The 24223-nt window shown below is 37.8% G+C and overlaps 1 protein-coding gene across 2 annotated transcripts in view; it reads left to right on the top strand.

Moving 5' to 3' along the window:
* rbks (ribokinase) overlaps positions 1-23213 on the top strand; it is a 37842-nt gene extending 14629 nt beyond the window's left edge. For both annotated transcript variants that reach the window (XM_028438616.1, XM_028438614.1), the window contains exons 3-8: positions 671-803; positions 1803-1866; positions 2708-2770; positions 4844-5008; positions 15962-16053; positions 22849-23213. In XM_028438616.1, coding sequence (XP_028294417.1) covers positions 671-803; positions 1803-1866; positions 2708-2770; positions 4844-5008; positions 15962-16053; positions 22849-22899 — 568 coding nt within the window. In that variant the 3' untranslated portion in view covers positions 22900-23213. The remainder of the gene's footprint in view (positions 1-670; positions 804-1802; positions 1867-2707; positions 2771-4843; positions 5009-15961; positions 16054-22848) is intronic.
* Positions 23214-24223: the final 1010 nt, after the last annotated feature.

Raw genomic sequence — 24223 nt, 5'->3', positions numbered from 1 at the left:
TAATAAACGTTCCTGGATAACAGTGGATATTATTCAGATGAATAAATAAATGTGGTTATCACAGATTCATAGAACAATGGACCATCATTTTACTGACTTTATAGATGGTCCTGTCTCCACATGACTGTTCTTCAATGTTCATGTCTTTCAACAGAATAAAACTCATCAATATTTGACACTAATCTTTCTGATTACTCCAACTGGGACTTAATCTAGTGTGTCACTGTTCTTACAGTAGGTAAACAGAAATATATATAGCATTGTTTACAAGCAACGCCTCACCATAGCTTGCAGTATGGAATAATTACTAGTTTGGAACAAAATGGCGGCGACAAGGCAAAAACAGTGAAAATGTCCAAAGAAAAGGAGGTTAATCCCTTTTCACTATTTTTAAAAATCTAATGCCTAACAGATTCTGCTCAAGCAGTTTGCGTTCTTTCTTAGATATATTTTTCCAACAAGGAAAAGATTTGGTCTAAAACTATTTTGCAATTAACATACCAAAGATTTGTTATATTCAGAAGTCAGTTGTGGAGAGGTAAAAAACAAACAAAGAAAGCTTTTATTACCCATTTGACCTTTTTGAAGAAAACAGCATATCTTTAAATTTGAAAGAACAAGTAGCTTAAAGGAAATTGTTTTGTTCTTCTCTCCATGTCCATTCCTTCAGCCAAGCACCAAGACTACCTAAAGCTGGAGAAACCATCCATGGACACAAGTTCTTCATTGGTTTTGGGGGTAAAGGTGCAAACCAGTGTGTACAGGCTGCCAGACTCGGGGTAAAAACGGCCATGATCTGCAAGGTATGACACACTACTAAGAAGTTATTAGCCTAATGCTAGCACTACAGCACTGTTTGATATGATTGAGTTACTAGATAGAGCATTCACATGTAGCCAAGACAAAAAATATGGTCTTACTTGTGCTTTGGTTTGTCCATCCATCAGTTACTAAAGCCCAAAAACTAGTTAATAACTTTGAAAACTGCTTTTCACTTCAGTCATATCTCAACATCAACTCTAGTCTCATTTTCTCTTGATCAATACCGTGCAGAATGCATACTCCCACCCACGCCTGCATGCCTTCAAAGAAGCCAATTCCCATACCATGCAACCCAGCGTCTCCAATCAGTGAGCTCCGCATGGCCTTTCAACCTGAGCACTAAAGCATTGTAGCCCCGCCTCTATCAGAACAAAGAGGCCTGATCGATAACAACATAGTGAGATAGGAGTTCTCCGGGCATGGGGAGAACCCAAAAATAGACGCCCAGGCTTGTCAAAGAAATCCAAGATGGAAGCCTGCTTTTCAAAGAGAATGAGGCCAAGCAGCCAACACCATCCCAACCCAGCATCAAAGACACAAACAAAGGCCTGCGTTTTGGCACGTTTTTAGGAAAGCGTGGGTGTCGAAGTAACAGCCTCGGGGCAAGGTGGGAACCCCTTCTACACGCCAAAGTAGCTACAGATGTGGACATCCCACAGCGGATCAACGGAAACGGGAATGGATGTTTGGAAATCGAAAGCGAGGTGGGCTATGAAGAGGCGTGAAGGCGGGGTTATTGTGTCTTCAAGGCTTGGCGCAGCTGGTCGTGTGTTTGCACGTGTGTGCATTTCTTTACTTTGTGTTTGTTTTTGCACATTTTTGGTGGCGGCACCATGCCAGTGTCGTAGCAGGGCACACGTAAAACCGGCCCAACGGAGATTTGACTTTACAGCTTTCCAAAAGTTGCCGCTAGCCAAGTCTGGCCTAGCTTGACATTTTCTTTGTTGTAATTGTTGTTTTGCTTGAAATGTTTTTTCTAGGTTGGTAAGGATTACTTTGGAGACAGTCACATCCGTAACTTCAAGGACAATGGTGTACACACAGGTAAAGTATGTTTTTATAGGCCTAAATGGACCAATCCAATAGCTCAGAAGGTCGAAGGTGAAAACCAGCCTGTTACCGATTTCTACAACAACAAACAACAGAGATATACAGAATACTGATTTTAGGCAGCAGTTAAACTAGGTTTGTAAAGAATGAGGGTTAACAGTTACTGGCAAGCAAAGGGATGAACGTGTAGCACTTTGGTGTGCAACCTATGGGTCCAAGAGTGTCCGATTGTCCCTTCAAAGTAAGAGCAGATGTTAGCTGCTAAAGACGAATCCAACAACATTCTGATTCCAGCAAGTTCTTTTACTCAAACAACAGTTTTCAGGAAATTTACTTTGATCACCTGACATGTTTGACTGTCAACTGCCAGTCTTCTTCAGAGGCGTCTGCTTATCACTTTGATGTAAACCTTAACATACATAAACCAAGAGCAAGTCCCAGAACTGTGCATGTACCGTATATTAAAACTGAAGAACATTTAAATCAGGGAAATACACCAAACTGTGGTGAATTTAGTTTGACATGAAACATTCAGCCAAAAATGTTTTATAGCTTCCAAATTTCTGTAGTGTTTGAATATTTTTAAATGTCTAATCCTAATAAACCAACCAACAACAAGGTTTATGAATATTTGAACCACTTTAATCAGAAATGGTCTTTCAGTGATATCCAATATCATATATGGATGAAGTATTAGACATTTACATGTGACCTTTCACCAAATAAATCTTGCACATGCGTAGCTGAAATGTTGGACTGGTCTATAGACTGTATTGTTGCTGTTTCACAAGTCACAGTTTAAGGATGTAGTTTCAGTTTGTCTTTCTGTTTGAAGACTTTGCCTGGCAGACGTCTGAGGAAGCGACAGGAGCTGCTTCTATTACAGTCAATGATGCAGGTAAACAGCGTTAGCAGCTATGGCTAGTGCACAAGCATGTTAGCCAGAAGTTTGACAATGTTTATTCACACTTAAGGCCTCATTTATCAACCTTTCCTGAAAACGGGTGTAAATGTGATTTAAATTGTGTGATGATTAAACATTGGTATTGCGTACTGATGATCAGGTGTTGATAAATGCAGCGGCTGATTTTGATCATTAACATGTTACACCATCCTGTTTCGAAGGCCCCGCCTACTGAGGTCAAACAAGAAAAGAAGCTTTTCTAAGATGAAAATTAGTATCTTCCATCGGAGGTGTAGCAAAACCAAGATGTTCTTTTTGAACGTGTGAAAACTGAACTTAAAGGGCGGTGGTGTGGTATTAGGTTTGGTGGGGGTGGCGGTATTAGGTATTATTAGGTGGTGGTATTATGCAAAATTAACTTTCTAATGGTTTAGCTACAGTGATATACATTCATTGAGCCTCATTCAGAGGGACAACGTGTAGAAACTTCTGTTTCCTCCCTCCCTTGTTATTACACATTTTGTAGAAAGTCAGCTCCAAATGGGACAGTTGGATTTTTCTCACATCATGACATCACAACGCAGAAACTCCTCCTACTGACAATCCTGGCTCCTCCTACCCTATAAGAATGTGAGCTCCTCCCTCTCAAACTGCCTCACAGCTAAAATAAACATAGCAAAGGCATGTTGATATCATTATCTTTATGTTCAGTATATAGATAACCAGTTTATAGATAAACTGAAGAGCACTCACAATTAGTTTCATTTTTAGTAACCGTTATACCACCTTGTATCGCCTTTATGGGATGTTTGTGACCCAATGCGACGCAGCGGTTGGACAAACAATGGACTTCCATCTTAAATGGACTATTTGTGTGGTCAGAGGAGAGGAGAAGAAAGACTTAATGATTGACTGCTGCTGTTTTTAGGAGCGCTCTGAAAGTGACTTTTCAGAAGCTAAAACTCCAGAAAACAGGCAGGTTTGGGAAAATAAAGCTCAAATACTATGTAGTTGGGGTTCTTAGAACAAATGGAGATGGTGAAAAATGGCAGCAGAATACTGGACCTTTAAAAGATCTCATTTAAACGCTCTGTAGAAGAGAATCAGCTAATGATAAGGTGACGTCTGCCCCCCTGTGTGCACTGAAACCACGTCACAGCAGAGATCCTTGAGAGACACACAGAAATATAACATTATATCAACCTTAAGTCCGCATGCTTTAATAATAATAATGCATTGGATTTTATATAACACTTTATCATAGACACTCAAAGCGCTTTACAGAATGAAGGCATTATTCTTTCACTCCACACTTAGTGGTGGTAAGCTACTATTGTAGCCACAGCTGACCTGGGGCAGACTGACAAAAGCGAGGCTGCCATAGTGCGCCATAGGCCCCTCCCACCACCACCAACACTCACTCACACACTACATTCATACCAGACAATGTGGGTGAAGTGCCTTGCCCAAGGACACAATGACAGATACCACAGCAGTGACTGTCCCCCACTGTGGCCCCTGGAACTCTCAGTGGTCTCCTCATCTACTGACCAGGACCAGACCTGCTGATCTTCGCAGATCTAACCAGATCATCTAACCAGATCATCTAACCAGATCATCTAACCAGATCATCTAACCAGATCAGCCAATCACAGGCTGCTATGGCAATAAATACCATCTTTAAAGAAATTAACGACTGAAACAATTAAAAAAAAAGCCCTAAAAATGACATCAGATATCAGTAATAACGTTTTGAATTTGTTATTTAATTGTTTTAATGAACAGTTCTGATCTGTTCTGAATGTGTTTCTACGATCACGTCACTATTGATAAATACTGACGTTTGGTGAGTTTAGTCTAACGCACAGATCTGGACGTAGGAATGGTTGATAAATGAGGCTTTAGTTTTTAGCGCTGACTCCTTACATTTAATATATGCCATGAAATGTTAGCATAAAGCATTGTTTCTATGAAATAATAATTTGTAAGTGATTAGAGTAGAAAATGTCTGTTGAGTGTCACCTTTGTGCTGAAGTCTGTGATGTCTCCATGGTTGTCAATGAGCAGGTGAAAACGCCATAGTGATTGTGGGCGGTGCCAACATGTTACTGGGCCCAGAGGAACTACACAGAGCTGTACCAGTGATCAGTCGTGCTAAGGTGTTGGTTTGTCAGCTGGAGATCAGTCCAAACACTTCATTGGAGGCTCTACGAATGGCCAAGCAGCACAAAGGTCAGTTGGTATTTATATTATTCAATTACATTTACTTTGTTCCCACATTAACCATTCATTTGAGATCTTAAAACTAATGTGGGGAACTGTTAAAGGGTTTAGGTCCAACACTTCATCCTTGATTTGTTTAGTTTAAGTTCAGTGTTTGGAATAACTACGTTTAAATTAACTATGTTTAAAATAACAACGTTTAAAATACTGTTTAAAATAACTACGTTTAAATTAACTACGTTTAAAATAACAACGTTTAAAATAACTACGTTTAAAATAACAACGTTTAAATTAACTACGTTTAAAATAACAACGTTTAAAATAACAACGTTTAAAATAACTACGTTTAAAATAACTACGTTTAAAATAATGACGTTATGTAACAGCGTTTTTTTTCAGTAATGAGGTAATCTAACTAATTACTTTTTACGCTGTTATAACGGCGTTATCGTTACTGAACTTTAAATGTGAACGTTACATGTATTGATTAAATAAACTGTTATGAAAACATCCCTGGATTCATACACAATGTAGTGAGGAGGGTTAGAAACAAGGTGAGACATTATGATTGGCTCATTATGATTGAGTCATGTTTCATGGTAGCCAATCAGAGCTAATGTTTTTACACATGTGCCAACACAAACACGCACACACACACACACTACAGATGTGATGACTCAGCAGAGATGGTGAGTGTGGAAGAATCTGATGAAAAGTTGTTATTTTTAAGGTAACGATACAAACAACACTATTTATATTAATTATGATCAAAGACATGAACGTAAATGTGAAGTGTTCATTATATCCAGGAGTGAAGACTTTGTCCACATCTGTTGTAAACAACTATAATTTAGTGAAACACCTCACAACGACACACATCTAAAAAATATGAATTATTTGACATATAACAACTTTTTTTTTTTTTTTTTTAAACAGTAACGCAGTTACTTTCCTTGATAATGAGTTACTTTTATTATAGAGTAATTTAGTTACTAATGCAGTTACTTTTTGGAACAAGTATTGATTAATTATAACTAATGACTTTATTAACGTAACGTTCCCAACACTGATTAAGTCCTAATAAAATATATTAAAAACATGCCATATCTCAATAAGTCATTTTTGTTACACGGTGTAAACCTTGACACTTGTACCTACACGACCAACGCTCACTCAGTTTGGTGAATTTACAGACAGATATTTGGTACTTTTGGGTATTTACTCGACTTGGGTTTCAAGTATGTCATATAAACAAGTTCCAAATGACCTGCAGCTTGTCATTGAACCACAGTGATGTTTACTGTATGTGGTGTAACCATTGAGTGACTTTGGCTCGGCCGAAAACCCAAACACCAAAAAATATATTATGCCAATTATCAGTATAATCAAACGTATGCCTATGTGAATGTGTGCTAACGTCACTATTAAAGCATTGTTATTGTATAAAGTGCTTTTAATGCTTCTAAAATGTGCAGAAAGTTCTCCAATTGCATACATTGAATAATCTCTGCTAGCCATCTGTGCTCTGTGGTGTGTTCCAAACGCAGATATTGTTGCCAAAATATCTCTATATTATATGTATGGCTTCTGTCTAAATCCTCCCTAACGACCCCGTTGATCCCATGGAACTGCACTGGCTCCACTTCAATAAGTCATATTCAGACCACACAATGAACTAGAGATGAACTGAAAGGAAAATACTGGAACAAAACCCACAATAAAGAAACCAAGACCATAAACTGAAACACTGAAAGAAATGATTATGTCATTTATTAATACCATGGTATTTATAGCTATGACTGTGTCCACACCTCATTGAAATCATTGCGTTGCAATTGTAAAAAAAAAAAATATATATATATATATATATATATATATAATATTGTTGCTTCAAAGAATAATTAAATATTAAAAATGATCATATGTATTTAGCACTTACATTAAAATACACAAACAATTAGAATAAATAAAGTGTTTACTCCACTCATGTGTACATTAAATAATAATGTACAGGCTTCATCATAACACAAAAAGTGCATTAAAGTTGTTGATATAGTTGAGTTACAGCCAATCCAGTGAGGGAGTAATGTGTCCATTTTCAAGCTTTAATAACTTAGGAACTACAGCACATATAGTAAATATATACTGTAGTAATATAGCTCCACCTACTCTCTCAGAATATACAGAAACATTACAAGATAGAAAAAGATGAAAATAGGGAAAAAAAAGCATATATTCATATTTCCAGAGCGTGTCACCCAAGAACTAATGTATATACAGTATGTGACTAATCATTAGTGATATGAACAGTTTACAGGTACATCTAAAAAATTAGAATATCATGAAAAACTGGAATTTTTTTGTCACTCATTTCAGAAAGACATATATGATATAGACTCATGACACATAGAGTGAAATAATTCCAGCCTTTTTTTTGAAAATGTTGATGATTATGGTTTACATGTAATGAAAACCCAAAATTCAGTGAAAATTTGAATATTACATGAGATCAATAAAAAAAGGATGTTTTAAACCAAAATGTAAGGTTTCTAATAAAGTGTGTTTATTTCTATGCACTCAATACTTGGTTGGACCTCCTTTAGTAAGAATGACTGCATCAATGGGGCGTGGCATAAAGGTGATCAACCTGTGGTCCTGCTCAGGCCTAATGGAAGCCCAGGTTGATGTTAATAAAATACCGTTTTCAACCATGGCCTTTCATACAGATGTACAGTACATCTAAATATAATCTGGCTACATACGCTATAACAATATCTAGCTCCCTATTTATGAGCTAATATAATAGTAGAGACACCTGAGGGAAAACAACTGTAGTTTTTGCTGTTTGTACTTTTTCTTTTGTCTTTAACTTGTAAAGGAAAAGTGAGCCATGAACAACTCTTTTTTTACACACTGTTCAAATAAAAGTGGTTATTTGATAAAAGTCAAATACTTGAGTCCTTATGGCTGTGATTTTTAATAACACCTTAACAAAAACATGGATGTCCTACATCAAGTCTTCCCTGCCGTCCCTTCTCTTTGATAACCACATTACAAAGATGACGGTCCTATTATTAGCGACGCTACGCATCATCATGACGTCTTGGGAGCCTCTCGCCCTTGTCATCAGGGCCTGGCGTCTGTAGCCGTGTGCCACAGCGAGCCGTAACCGTGTTGCAGATGGGATACCCAGATGGCCTGAGCAAGCACCACCCTCTCCTCCCCCTCGCCCACCGAACCGCGCGCCGTATCAGGCATTAGCATGTGGCGCCAGAACGAGAAGCAGTGCTCGACAAATAACAGCTAATGTTGTCACACCACAGTCATTGCGTAAATGGAGTTTTGTAGAGAGAATGGGGTGTGAATGTGGGGATTTTAATTCATGCGGGGTGTGAAGCGGAACTCACATCGCGCAAATGTCACCATTGAACAACACGGTGTGAGGATGCCAGCGCTGAGAAACACTTCATCACCAGAAACCTTCAAAATAAGAGAGTTTTCTTCACTAACGTCAGATGGAGTGGAAATCCATCTACAACTACTATTTAATGTTAGGAAGTGAACTTATGAGACAAAATAATACATGGATGAGGGTGTGTGTGTGAAAAGGCCTTATATTATTCATTAGATGTAATTAGAGCTTCATTCCTGGAACACTCAGTGATGACACATTTTATGTAAAATTCTCTATTTTTGATTGACTTTATTAGATGAATAAGACATTTCGTTGCTGTTAGTGAAAACCCTGGTGTGTCTATGTCCACCTTTAACAGGCTGGTACCGTCTAAAGCCTGGAGTCATAACACAGGTGTGCTCTAAAGCTCTGCTGCCACATGTGACTCAACATGTGTGTGTGCAGCACATCTGTCCCAGCAGCTGTAAGCTAAAGGAAAGTAACCTGACACATTCATGCTGAATAATGACAATCTGTCATTAGTAAGAACAAAGGCTTGTATACAGTTTGATATACTGTATATAACAATATTACACCAAACAAATTACAATAGAATTCTGCTTAAAAACAATAATTATATTATGAGTTTTAAAGACATGACAGTCAAACTTAATTTCATATAATTATGAATTACTACGGTAACACTTTATAATAACTATCTGTTGTAAATTGTTAGTAGATCATTAATAAACTGTTGTAAATTTCTTGTTGAATATTTATATATTAAGGATTTATAACAGTCCTATAGATTACTAACAAGCTGTTATTTAACAATTTATAAATGATATGTTAACTTTATGTTAATGATTTATAATTATAAATGAGTTATAGATCATGAACAAGCTAGTAATAAACTACTTATTATTGATTTGTGAAGTATCAGTTAAAACGTTAAATACGTTATTGGGTCGTTATTCTAAAGTTATAACTATTCCTCATTTACTAACGTCTAGAACTACAGGAAACGTCTGACATCTGTTAATGTTAACAAAGGTTTATATTAAATATTAACTTCCATTTAATCATACAATGTGTTTATTTGGAGTTTGTCTTTATATTCTGTCTGTCACAGTTGAAATGAATAATGAATAATATGAATAATAAAATACATATGATAAAACTTGCAAAATCTGCAGTACTTATTTCCCCCACTGTAGTTATAAATCATTAACATAGAGTTAACATGTCATTTATATACATATAACTAACAGCTTGTTAGTTATATGTATATAAGACAGTTATATGTCCTTAACAAACTCATATTCAACAAGCAATTTAAAACTCAATAACTAACACTTTATTAATGATCTGTTATATGTTATTATTATTAAAGTTATTATTATTATATATATGTATATTTGTAGTAATGGTAACACTTTATAATATATATAGTGTTACCATTACTACAAATATACACAAAAATAACAGAAAACCAAAATGGCAAAAACACAAAATGATTCCTAAAACAGATAGAGAAAAAACTAAAACAGACTAAAATCCTTTATTTTATTATTTTATTGATCATGTGACTCTCAGATCATATTTGTGATAAACTTTGTCCATCCCTACTACACTATACAGACTAACAACAACCACTGTAAGCATCAACATGTTCAGTGTAATTAACACTAGATTTCAACACATTTTCAGGTAAACCTGAAAAAAACCAGATTATGATATTGAATTACTGTTATGATAATGATGATGAATATACATTAATGTATTTTGAAGGAAAAACACCCAAAAAAAGAGAAATTGTAGAGCATTAGAAATGTGTTCTGTTTTCAAACAGAAATGTTTTTCTGATGAAATGGTTTTTATATATTTTTATTATTTACTAGTGAAAAACGAATAAATAATTAATGTTTATCAGACACAGAGCTAAGCTACAATAACCTCATGTAAAGGATTTTAATATTCACCAGTGGTGAAATAACACAAGTTTGTGTCCAAAATAAAACTGAAGAAGTTGCATAAAAAAAATAGTTTAGACTAACATTAATACTATAAATTAAAACAGATCAGATTATTTATTTCATTCACACATACAGTTATGGACCAATAATAATAGTAAATAAAGTATATGTTCATATTTCCAGAGCGTGTGAGTCTAGAACCAATGTATATCTGTGACTAATCATTAGTGATGTGAACAGTCTATGTTCATAGCTCTAAGCTGATCACATTACAGGGAGCTGAGACATATGCTAAGTAGTTTACTGAAGACCCAAACATGTTCCAGACCCAAACACACACTGACTTGTGACTATTTAGAGGAGCTGACATGTCCACCAGATAGGATGTATAGCAGATCTATTTCTATATTCTGAGAGAGTGGGTGGAGCTTATTACTATACCATATTTACCTTTATATGTGATGGAGTTACAGACATATTGGAAGATGAACATGGAAGAATAATAAGGACACCCCCCCCACTATATTATGCATATCTATAAAGGTATTGATCAGATCAAACTAAATATTTACAGTGTGAATATTAAATAATCACAGAATAATTGGTAAAATTTTCTGAATTTTTTTAGACCAACGTGCGTTGGTAATTTGTTGAAATGACTCACATCATCATCATCATCATCATCATCAAGCGTTGAGTGTCTACATGGAAAACTTTCCTTATCTATCTTCATTTATCTTTAAAAATTAGGAATAAATCCAGAAACATATTAAAGGTAGGGTAGGGGATTTTCAAAAGCTAGCATGATTTTGAATGTAGCCTCCCCTACAGCTCCGCCTTTACCCCCCTCCCCCTCCCCGCTGTGGTCCGTCTCACTCACATGCATGCTCACAGCTGCTGCAGAAGAGGAGCTCAGCTCATCACTTATATTGTGTAGAAACTACGTTGTTTAAGTAAAGTAAGTAAACAATAAACTTTATCATCATATATGTTAAAAAACTGTTCTAACTCTGTCAGCGGTGACACGCTTTCAGTGTGAGCTCATACATGTGAGGGGTCGAGAACGAGCAGGGAGACAGAGAGACGTGATTGGTTAAAAAAACGATTTGTTTTTTTTCCATTGGTTGAAGTTAATAACAGGTTTACAGCTGCTACAGATGATTTTTCAGAGAACATAAGATTGTCTAACCACGCTTTAAGGACACAATACAGATTAAAAGACATTTTGTCTAATCATTGCTAGTGAAATGAATTCCACTAAAGGACAAACAGGTTGTTTTATAGTTGATGTTAAACCCAATTCATATAGTTTAAAATATGAATGAATTAATAGACTTGATCACCTTTAATCCACTCATTTCCACAGAGTTTGTATAAAAAAAGTAATGAAAATATAGTGTGTGATACAACTAACTACAATGTAAAACCCTTTTCATGGTGTTTTATATTTTGTCATAGGGACAGAATGTCTGTCAGACACACTTCACACACTGGTCACAGCACAGATTGGAGTAAATAGACACGACACATACAGTAACAATGGCCTGTGTATAATAATTAATATTACATACAGCACTGATGGCTCTATGCTTTGGATTCGTCATTTTCTTCCTAATGTTTTAATGAGAATGACTTAAATGAGCTGCAACATCAAGCTGTCACATGGTCATTATTTTATTTATATTCCTATGATTCATTAACACGTATCATTACTAGATTTATTATGCACTCAAAGCTGCTAGTTTATTGCTCAAATCATTGGTTCCCAATCTGGGGGGTGGGCCCCATTTTGACATTCATTGGAGAACAACAAATTAGATTTGCATTTTTATTTTTAGAGAATTTGTTTATTGTAAATTATTGGTTAATTTTTATTTTTGGGCCAAAAGCCTAGTTTTTAAAATTTCTTTTTTTTTCTTTTTTTTTTAAAGCATGCTTTAGTCACTGCTTATTTGTATGTTATAATGGGAAATAAATGTGCTAATTTGTTCTGAATTCCACTTAAGAACCAACTGTAGTTGGTAACACTTTATTAACGCATTATTTCACTTTTTTTTAAAAGACCATAAACAAACCAGGAATTAGAGAAAATGATTAAAGCTGGATTTTTGCCCCAATATTATGTCATAAGGTGGAAACTCCTCCTCCTGACAATACTGGCTCCTCCTACCCTATAAGAATGTGAGCTCCTCCCTCTCAAACTACCTCACAGCTAAAACGCACACTGTGGTTTAATACAGAATATATATAATACTTTATTGTCATATATGTAAAGCTACATACACTAAATGTGTTATCTACATTTAACCCCTCCTGAGGAGCAGTGGGTAGCCACGCTGTAGCACCATGGGAGGGGTTAGGGTTCATATAAGGGACCGATCAACATCCCACAGTGACGGACCAGGGGGATTAGAACCAGTGACCCCACCATTACAAACCTGCTCCCTCAACCACTAGTCCCTTTATCCACAGATTATATGTTTAGTCACTCTATAGATAATCTAGTATATAGATAATATAGTATGTAGATTATCCAGTATATTATCCAATATGTAGATAATCAAGTATATAGATTATACATTATATAGATAATACAGTATATAGATAATCCAGTATGTAGATAATAGTATGTAGATAATATAGTATATAGATAATCCAGTATGTAGATTATCCAGTATATAGATAATCCAGTATATAGATTATACACTATATAGATAATACAGTATATAGATTATACACTATATAGATAATACAGTATATAGATTATCCAAAGTGCAGTGTGCTATACGTCACTTTCTTCTCCTCCTCACCTCGTCTAACCACAGGAATAGTCCATCTAAGGTGACCTTAGCGCTTCTGTAATTTGTAAAATATTTTGTAAAAAGTTTTGAAAAATCATTGTGAAACAAGTGTGGGAACCTTGTTACATTGTTATTCAAAAATGGCCTTCAAATTAATTAATATTAATACTAATTTTCACAGATTCAATGACATTTACAAGTGTTTGGAAAACTCAATGTTCCATCGTGGTCCAGCTCTCCCTGGATTCAGACCCCGCCTTCATTCACAGACGTGGTGGGCGTGTCAGGAACCGGGACCAGAGAATACGTGCAAGAGAGAGGCGTGTAAGACCGGCACATACGGCCCTATACCATTAGTAGTTGAGGAACTGAGTTAGTCTGGGTCAGGTGACAAAAAACAATCAGAGCGTTTTCTAAATAATGAGACTAGAATCAAGTGTTTGTCGCTAAAAATGTTTTTTAAAGCACAAATGAAACTTCTCTCTAAAAATATTCAGAAACTATTGATTGAAAAGGCTGAGATTTATAACTTAAGAGACAAAATGAACTTCCTGTCACTGCACGCATGGACAACAAAAAATATTTTGTGTGTCAGTCAGCGCTACCAGGTTGTTGAACAGTTTGTGTGAAAAAGGTCTGAATTTAAAGTAATTCAAACATGAATACATAAAGTGTATCTTCTTGATGCATAAGTGTTAAAGGGATAAAATTGTAAATAGGTGTATACACTATAGTACAACATCTTTTTTTTCACTCATTTCAGAAAATCAAACCATATATGATATAGACTCATGACACATAGAGTGAAGTATTTCAAGCTTTATTTCTTGAAATGTTGATAATTATGGTTTACAGATAATTAAAACCCAAAATTCAGTGTCTCAGAAAATTAGAATATTACATAAGATCAATAAATAAAAGGTATTTCAAACAAAAATGTAAAGTTTCTAATAAAGTGTGTTTATTTCTAATACATGGTTGGACCTCCTTTAGTATGAATGACTGCATGAAAGGGGCGTGGCATGGAGGTGATCAACCTGTGGTAGCTTTGATAACATCTCACCTTCATCTATAGACAATAGTCATAGATTCTCTATGAGGTTCAGGAACACCATGGTGCTCATTGAAGCAGCTTTTGGTAGCTTTGGCAGTGTGGGCAGATGTGAAGTCCTGCTGGAGAATGACATCAGCATCTCCATAAAGCTGGTCAGCAGAAGGAAGTATGAAGTGCTCTAAAATGTCCTGGTAGATGCTGCGTTGATCATCACAGACTGAGGAAAGTCTCCACTCTAACTCCAGACTCTGGATTTATTCATAATATCTGGGCTGACATGTCATCTCCTCTAAAGTAAAGAACATTTAGAGCTTCAGCTTCATGCTTCCTTCTTATATGTCTAGTACCAAATATTACAATGTTTCATATACGTTTATACTTCCTCCTACTCCTTTTCCAACATCTACAGGCTTCACAGGCAGGATTTTGTTTATTATTATTATTATTATTATTGTTATTTATTATTATTATTATTATTGTGGTAGATACACTGCTGTTGTGTTCATGTTCAGAATAAAATCAATGAATTAAATTCAGTAAACTTCTGTAATCTATTACTGTGTAATAAGATGTTATTGTTAAAGGAATCAATCGTCATGTTCATGTGAGCTGGAGGAAAGACCAGGATCTTCTCTTTGTATAAAACGTTAAATTTCTGCACTAGAGTGACACTAGTAAAGACGTTAACACTGCGACGCACACACAGTTGTTCCAGGCTTTTACAGACCAGACATTACTAGTAGAGTGTGTTGGAAAACAGAGAAATAAACGTTATTTCAGCTTTTTTACTCGCGAGCAACCCAGCATCCACCTCAAAGCGCCAGGTGGTCAAAGCCCTGTGCAAACCCACGCAGCTGCTCTCTTATGTGCCCACACACACACACACACACACACACACACACACACACACACACACACACACACACACACACACACACACACACACACACCACTCTCAGAATCCAGGCACACACTCTTGCACAACAGACTTTGATGTCACCAAGGCTGAACATATATTTCCCTCAGACGCACACACACACACACACACACACGTTAACTCACACACACGTAAACACACACACACACACTTGAACAGGGCTTTATTTTGTACACAGAAATATCAGAATTAATCACGTCGTCAAGCTGGGCTTATCCTCACACATGCACAGGAATGGTGGCATTAGACGTGTTAATGCTGATGCTGATGAATATGCATGAGGTGGTGATGTGCAACACGTACGGAGGATTACTTCTGATAAACACTCTTGCTCTCCTGTGCTCCTCAACATGCAGAGAAGGTCACAACTCATCACACCCACACACTCAACATATATGAGGTTATATGTGTTCTTTACACACACACACACACACACACACAACCCTGGTGCTATGGGTGAGGATGTGCTCAGGGATTTGAGATATGAGGTCTTTTCACCAGGGCTGGTTTTATTTCCAGGGAAATGCTAATTTAATTGTTTGAAAGATGTCTTTTTATAGAAGCTGATCCACTTGAGCTTGGCTTTGCACGAGCAGTCCCCAACGCTAGCTAGCCCGCTAGCCTTTGTTTCCAATGAAAGTTTATTTAAGGTATCACCAGTGCTGTGCAGCGTTGGCTCAGAGATGGAACAGAAAACAAACATCACACCATTGTAAACATGTGTCACTCTGTATTGTTTTAAAACATCTCTGATTTCTAGTCTTCTTAACATATTTCTATGCTTTGATTTCTCGTTACAGCTAAGACTATTTTCAACCCAGCGCCTGCTATGACGGACCTGGATCCAGAGTTCTACCGACTATCAGATGTGTTCTGCTGTAATGAGTCTGAGGTGATGAATGTCACACACGTTAATATTTATGGTATTGTTACACAACCAGGCTGTGTAGTAAATGTCCACTAACGTACTACACACCACAAACTCAATGAGTACAGACCGTCTTTGAACGCATCGCTGTATTGGCCACATTCCAATAATTTTGCAAATTTTCAAGAACAGTCCACACAAAGGCTGCACCCTATTGGCTGATGAGGGTAGCAGGTAAACGCCTCAGCCAATCAGAACGGGCTGGTCGTAGCGCTGCTGGACTCGTTAGGTTTCACGTAGATGTCCATGTATTCTGATGAGTTTCCATCTCTATAGAAAGTCTCCTCCTCACTGCTCCACGTCTGCGTATCAGTCCTTTTAAAGCTTCTTATGGTCACTTTTTACTGGATCACACTCAACTTTATTTATATAACGTAAATTACAACAAAGTCATCTCAGCGCTTAACAAAATATAAAGTCCACAGTAAAAAAGAAAGAACCCAACAAGATCCACATGAACAAACATTTAGCGACAGTGGGAAGAAACATCTCCGTTAGAACCAGGTTCAGAGATGGAGAACATCTGGTTCTACTGGTTTGGGTCAGACTGATACTGTTCTTCTTACCGTACACTACAGCGGAGTGATCACGTAGAATCCAGAATACGGACAACATACGGATGTTCTGATCTCCGCTCCGTCTCCGTCTGTCACTTCTTCTTATCGGCCTCAGAGCACCCATCTATTCTGAACAAACCTGACGTGACCATTAAACAACTTAATGCTGTTTATTTATTCATTTTTATTACAAACAGCCTATTTTTTTACTGTATCCAGGCTGCTGCAGCGCTGCCTCTCTCTCTATGTAACAATGTGAAAGCTGCATCGTTTGCATTTCTCTGTGTTTTTGCCATGATGAGGGTGTGTTCATTGACAAAATAACTGATCACAATAATTCAATGGGAGCGCAAACAATTTAATGTAAACAGTTTCATTGTCCCACCTGGTCTAATAATAATAATAATATTAATAATGCATCAATTTTATATAAGCCTTTATCATAGACACTCAAACACTAATAATAATGCCTTCACTTTACAGAATGAAGGCATTATTCTTTCATTCCACACTTATTGGTGGTAAACTACTGTTGTAGCCACAGCTGCCCTGGGGCAGACTGACTGAAGCGAGGCTGCCATAGTGTGCCATAGGCCCCTCCCACCACCACCAACACTCACTCACACACTACATTCATACCAGACAATGTGGGTGAAGTGCCTTGCCCAAGGACACAATGACAGATACCACAGCAGTGACTGTCCCCCACAGTGGTCTCCATCATCTACTGACCAGGACCAGACCTGCTGATCTTCACAGATCTAACGGGATCAGCCAATCACAGGCTGGTATGGACACAAATACTAATGTGACGGAGCTTCATTTTTTGGCAACATAAAGCTTGAAAACCAAAAAAAATCCACAAATTAATATTTAAGTCACAGGGTTCAAAGCGTGGGAAAAAGTAGCGGCTTATAGTCCAGAACTTACGGTAATGTCTATAGTATATACGATAGTTTATACTGTCTACTATATAGTTCCCATGATGCATTTCTGGACAACTGAATATAGCAACAACACATAATGAGTAAAAACTAACCTGCAGTGGTGAATAGTGCAAAAGGATGATGAAGTAAACGTGATCATTTTTTCCAGTATTTACATTAACGAGTGTGCGTAGATGTACATTTAAACTAAATAATATATGTCTATGTACGTTCACAGTTACAGTTTAGTTCCAGGGTCATTTCACAGCAACAGGTCTGACACTATTTGACTGTTTAGCGTTCATTAGAGCGACAGTCTGGAGGAACAAACTGTTCTTATGACGGCTTGTTTTGGCGTTGATATGAATTATATTATTATCATCACACTAGAAAATGAGTTAAGAGCTGCTGCAAACAACAATTTACTTCCCTGACAAGAAATGGGCCCAACAAATTTAGATGTTGTCCAGATGTTTGCCTCGTAGATCCTGGTTTAGCTTTGCTAACTACAAGCTCCTCCTTTCCTCTGATTGTTCTCCCTGGTTTGTTAGGATTTTTGGCAATCTATAAAACTCCAAATCTCTCTCATTGTTTGAATGATTGGTACAGCCAAAAACACCGCAATAATTCACCATTTCGTCTGGAAAGTCGGGATTTTCTTGTCTGTGTGCTTTTTGTAGACCTGCTGCTTTATCTCCTAAAAGGCGACTTCCAGGTTGATGATGCGATGGATGAAGCGTCGTGAAAACCTTCCATTTGATCTCAACCAAAAGAAAAAAACACTAGTCTTAGGGTCCATGTCAGTTATGTTTGGGTGGTACATCCCATGTAGGGGCTTGTCCTCCCATGATGGAACCTTCAGCATCTCATCTTCTGTTCCCCATTGTCTGAGACATTCACTGAGCACGTCATCTGTTGGAGCCTTGTCCTTGATGTACTTATGGATCTTAGATGTTTCATCTGGATAATGGCTCTCACACTCACTAGACCTCTGCCTCCTTCCTTACGGCTAGCGTACAGTCTCAGGGTGCTGGATTTGGGGTGGAACCCTTCGTGCATGGTTAGGAGCTTTGGTGTCTTAACATCTGTGATCTGTATCTCATCCTTTGGACAGCTTATTATTCCTGCAGGGTATCTGATTACTGGCAGGGCGTAGCTGTTTATTGCCCGGGTCTTGTTCTTCCCATTGAGCTGGCTTTTTTGGACCTGCCGTACTCGTTGGAGGTATTTGGCCATAGCTTCCATTCCTTGTCACCTCTTCGAGGTTGCCATTTGCTTGTGGGATTCCGAGGTACTTGTAACTGTCCTCAATGTCTGCTATTGTTCCTTCTGGGAGTGAGACCCCTTCTGTGTGGACTACCTTCCCTCTCTTAGTCACCATTCGACCACATTTCTCTAGTCCGAATGACATCCCAATGTCTGCACTGTATATCCGGGTGGTATGGATCAGTGAGTCTATGTCTCGCTCATTCTTAGCGTACAGCTTGATGTCATCCATGTAGAGGAGGTGACTGATGGTGGCCCTGTTCCTGAGTCGGTATCCATAGCCAGTCTTGTTGATTATTTGGCTGAGGGGGTTCAGACCTATGCAGAACAGCAGTGGGGACAGGACGTCTCCTTGGTATATGCCACATTTGATGGAAACTTGTGCAAGTGGCTTGCCATTGGCCTCAAGGGTTGTTTTCCACGACCTCATCAAGTTTGCAATGAAGGCTCTTAGAGTCCTGTTTATGTTGTATAGCTCCAAGCATTCATTGATCCAAGTATGTGGCATTGAGTCGTAGGCTTTCTTGTAATCAATCCAGGCAGAGCTCAGGTTAGGGTTTCTGGTTCTTCAGTCTCTAGCGACTGTTCTGTCAACCAGGAGCTGGTGTTTGGCACCTTTGGTATTTTTACCGATTCCCTTCTGATGTGCTCATGTCTGCTCCTCAGGGATGGGTTAAGTGCAGAAGACAAATTCCAATAATGTACTAACATTACATGGCCAATTAAAGGCGAAAGCCCGATTTAATCTAATCTTAATCTTAATCTTATTGATCCATGTGCCCGCTTATCTTAGCCGCTATGATGCCAGACATGAGCTTCCACATTGTGGAGAGGCAGGTTATTGGCCGATAGTTGGATGGGACTGTACCCTTTGAGGAATCCTTCAGGATCAGGATTGTACTTCCAGCAGCTGAGCTGACAGCAGCAAAAGAGCAGAGCGGAGCTCACAGATGAATTTATTTACTAAACATGAACTTTTTCTTCTGAGAAATGATACGATACTTCAACAACAAACTCTATCATTTACCATCTGACTCTGGCTCTGAGGTAATCATCTACTGCTTTTTTATTTGCTGGCTCAACTGGAAAGCTAAGTAGCAAACTAGCTAGCTACAAGTAGCAAGCTAACTAGCAGAAGAGGCTCTTTCCACAACAGAATACAGCAGTCTTCTCCAAAAGATTACTGAACTGGAGGCGACAGTGTGAGGAATACAAGTAAACATTGAGGTTAATGGACACTGTGGATATGATAATGATACGACTGTGCCGCTGTTTCAAAACAGCGGAGTGGATAAAGCTAACTCGCTACCAGCCCGTGCTAACAAAGCTATCAGACCTAGGGAGGATCCTGTTCCCGTTGATAAGCCAACAGGTGTGAGTCCTCCCTGGAATACTCTGGGAGCTAAGCCTAAGAAAAAGTCATATCCACTTCAAAGGCTAACGGGCCGAGCAAAGCGCAAAACATCTTCTACCACCTAAAGAACATCTCCAGAGTGAAAGGTTTAATGACTCAGAAAGATCAGGAGAAACTGGTCCATGCTTTTATCTCCAGCAGACTGGACTATTGTAATGGTCTTCATCAAACATCTACAGCTGGTTCAGAACGCTGCAGCTCAGGTCTGAACCAGAACACATTACACTGGCTCCCAGTCAGCCTCAGAGGAGACTGTAAAGTTCTGCTGCTGGTTATAAATGTGTGAATGGGTTTGGTCCAGAATACATCAGTGAGATGTTAGTCAGGTATGAACCCAGCAGGTCTCTGAGATCTATGGACACAGGTCAGATAGTGGAGCCCAGAGCTCACAGTAACCATGGTGATGCTGTGTTTAGTTGTTATGCTGCAAAGAAGTGGAACAAACTGCAGCAGAGCTGAAGTCAGCATCACATGTGAACATTTTTAAATCAAAGTTAAAGGAACTTTTTTTCTCTACTGTATATGATTGAGAGATTTATGGTCATGATGATGATGTCATGTGTTTGTTGATGATTTTAAATGTTCTTATTGATTTTAAACAGTTGAATGTTTTATCTGTAAAGCACATTGAGTTGCCTTGTGTATGAAATACACTACACAAATACATTTGCCTTTCCTTTGATTAGCCATTCAGGGTGATTCCCATCTCTCAGCAGTTCATTTGTGCCGTGAGTTTCTTTAGCCAGTAGGCGTGTATCATGTCAGGGCCTGGTGCTGTCCATATATATATATACTGTATATATACAGTATATGCAGGTGCTGCAGTAATTCAGGCAAAAACAACTAAGTATAAGTGCTGTACATGATCATACTTTTCATCTTCATACTACATACCAACATTTCTAGAAATCTGTTTTTTGTATCAGTCAATTAATATTTTAATTTTCTGAGATAGTGAATTTGGGATTTTCATTATTTGTCAGTTATAATCATCAACATTAAAAGAAATAAACATTTGAAATATATCAGTATGTGTGTAATGAATGAATATAATATAAAGTTTCACTTTTTGAAAGGAATTACTGAAATAAATCAACTTCTTCATAATATTCTAATTATATAACCAGCACCTGTATATGTTTTAATAGAATTGTAACCAGTGTATGTAGATGCGTATCAAACAGACGTAACAACCCTATAGTCCTCGGACTTTACGCACAGATATTTCTCTGAATCTTTAGATGATGTGATGTCATCGCTGTCGATGATGATGTTTTCAGTCTTTGCAACTTGTGAGGAACGTTGTTTTGAAAGTATTCCACATTTTTATTAGACAGGCCTGCACAGGTTGGAGAGCCTGACTCAGCATTCCTCAAACATCCCATCATCACACCTGATGCCAGTTCACTTAGTGGTAATTACCTTTACAGTATATATTAGTTCTCTGTAGAAGCTCTTTGGAGATCAGAATCACACGGATACAAAGTCAAATGTCTCAATTTCAACATTTTAAATGTTATTAATGACAAATAACACAAAAAACAACAAAATGACAACAGAATTACGTACATAGAAATTAATACAAAACTACACAGAATGAGCACAAGACAAAAATTATAAAAAATTGAATAAAACCTCATCATTAATCCACTAAAATGAATCCAAAAACAAACCAAAACATTAAAGCTCAGATTTGTCATTATTCTAATGTTGATCATGTGATAAAAGTGTCTGTTCTATACCTTTACCTCACTTTATGTTGGATCAGATGATTTCATTTATGCTAAGTGGTTTTTTAAAAGGCTTAGATGAACACACAGCAGCCCTTTCCTTGTGGAATTCCCAATACCAGGGTTTCCCAAATGGGGGTACGTGTACCCCTAGGGGTACGTAATGGCACTACAGAGAGACAGAGAGGAAAATCAACAAATGAAAGATATCATTATCATTTTTATTGTTAGTAAAAAAAGATAATAATAAAATATACCAAAAGTCACAAAACAACAAAAACACACAAAATAAGAGAAAAATACTGAATAATAAAAAGAACAGACAAACAACAACAAAATAAACTAAATGACAACAAATAACACTAAATAATGATGGAAATGATTTTCATTAGAACATGAACTGAAAATACAAAGGTCAGTGTTGGTTCCACGTCAGGAGGTCGATGACAGGAAATTAAAAACTATAGAAATAAATCTACTAAATATTGTTTCATTCACTTTTTTAAAATGTGTGTTATCACTCATTCATTCTATTATTATGATCTATAGATGTTTTTTCACAGTTTTCTGAGTAAAACAATGTAATCGGACAAAGTGAGGACTTGGATTCAAAAGTTAGAGAAAGTGGGACTAGAGCCTAAAACGTCTGAGAACCACTGATCTGTTCTACATCAACTTAGTTCAAATGTGTTTTATTTGACCTGAGGATGAAAACAGAGTTTTCCTAAAACACGCTCTGTGTCACTGACTCACCTGTAGCGTTAGGGTCGTGACCCCACACTGAGCCTTTAGCCTGAGGGCCAGCCCTAGATTAACGTTCCCACCTTTTACTGTAATGTTATGGCATCTTGGGCCTTGACTGTCAGGTGCTGAGTGACGAGTGCTGGGGAGGCCGGGACAGATGGGAATGGGAGTGAAAACAACACGGCAGATGTGGTCCATCACAGGTGAGAGGAGGTGAGTTTGCCTGCGAGGCTTCATCTGATAAGACCAGGTGTGGGAACATGAAAGGGAGAGTTGACTACTGACTATTTATCTTCTGTCTTTCATTGGATGACAGTGTTTTCAGCTCATACTCAGGTGTAGCAGAATGTACACGTTTCACCTCAACTAACAGGAACACCACTACACTACACCACACTATACGCACGGCAAGGCAGACCACACATTTCACAGGCTTTATGTGATTAAAAAGTGCAATAGAAGCAGTAAAAACATTAAAATCTCAGTAAAAACTTTAAAATCTCAGTAAAAACATTAAAATCAGAAGTAAAAACATTAAAATCATCAATAAATGATGATAAATCTCCCTGTCCCTCATCGTCAGTAGAGAGAAATAATTAAATATGTTCATGTGATGCTGACTTCAGCTCTGCTGCAGTTTGTTCCACTTCTTCTTTGCAGCATAACAACTAAAATATTTGCTGTGAACTCTGGGCTCCACTATCTGACCTGTGTCCTCAATGGGTTCAGACCTGACTAATAGCTCACTAATGGATTCACCGCCACATTTATAACCAGCAGCACTACTTTACAGTCTCCTCTGAGGCTGACTGGGAGCCAAACGTCTTAGTTGTGAATCAGCTGTAGATGTTTGATGAAGACCATTACAATAGTCCAGTCTGATGGACTTTAAGCATCTGCAGCTTGTTCTTGGTGGACTAAGTTTGAGTGAATGTAAAAATAAATGCTTCCACCTAAAGTCTAAACATACAGTGGTTTAAATCCACCCACCCTGTCAACGCATGTAACAATAGCTGCTCACGCACAGCACAGCACAGGAGGTAAAACACCTCTCTCATATCCTGCTAGTCAGTGCTACACAGAGGAGGTAGATTGATTCCCTGCCCTGGTGCAAAGCTGATGACTAACAACACGCCTTTTTCTCCTCTGGCTTCAGACTGCACTGGGAAAGCTGTGGGCTCTGAAAGCAGCAGTTTATTTTAGAAGTGTCCAAGGTCACTGTTCAACCTGACACACACACACACACACACATTAAAATAAAATCACAAAGAAGGCTATGGGTGGTAATGTTGGTGGGTGGACCCCAAGACACACACGACCAGCGTCACGTGTGTGTGTGTGTGTGTGTGGGTGTGTGTGTGTGTGTGTGTGGTGTGTGTGTGTGTGTGTGTGTGTGTGTGTGTGTGTGTTTGTGTGTGTGTGTGTGTGTGTGTGTGTGTGTGTGTGTGTGGTGTGTGTGTGTGTGTGATGTACCTCCACTAGGGCTGGGCAACAAGA

The sequence above is a fragment of the Gouania willdenowi genome, chromosome 22 (genome assembly GCF_900634775.1).
Source record: "Gouania willdenowi chromosome 22, fGouWil2.1, whole genome shotgun sequence".
NCBI lineage: Eukaryota > Metazoa > Chordata > Actinopteri > Blenniiformes > Gobiesocidae > Gouania > Gouania willdenowi.
Note: the sequence above shows the minus strand (reverse complement) of the source record. Positions and strands in the feature narration are given on the sequence as shown.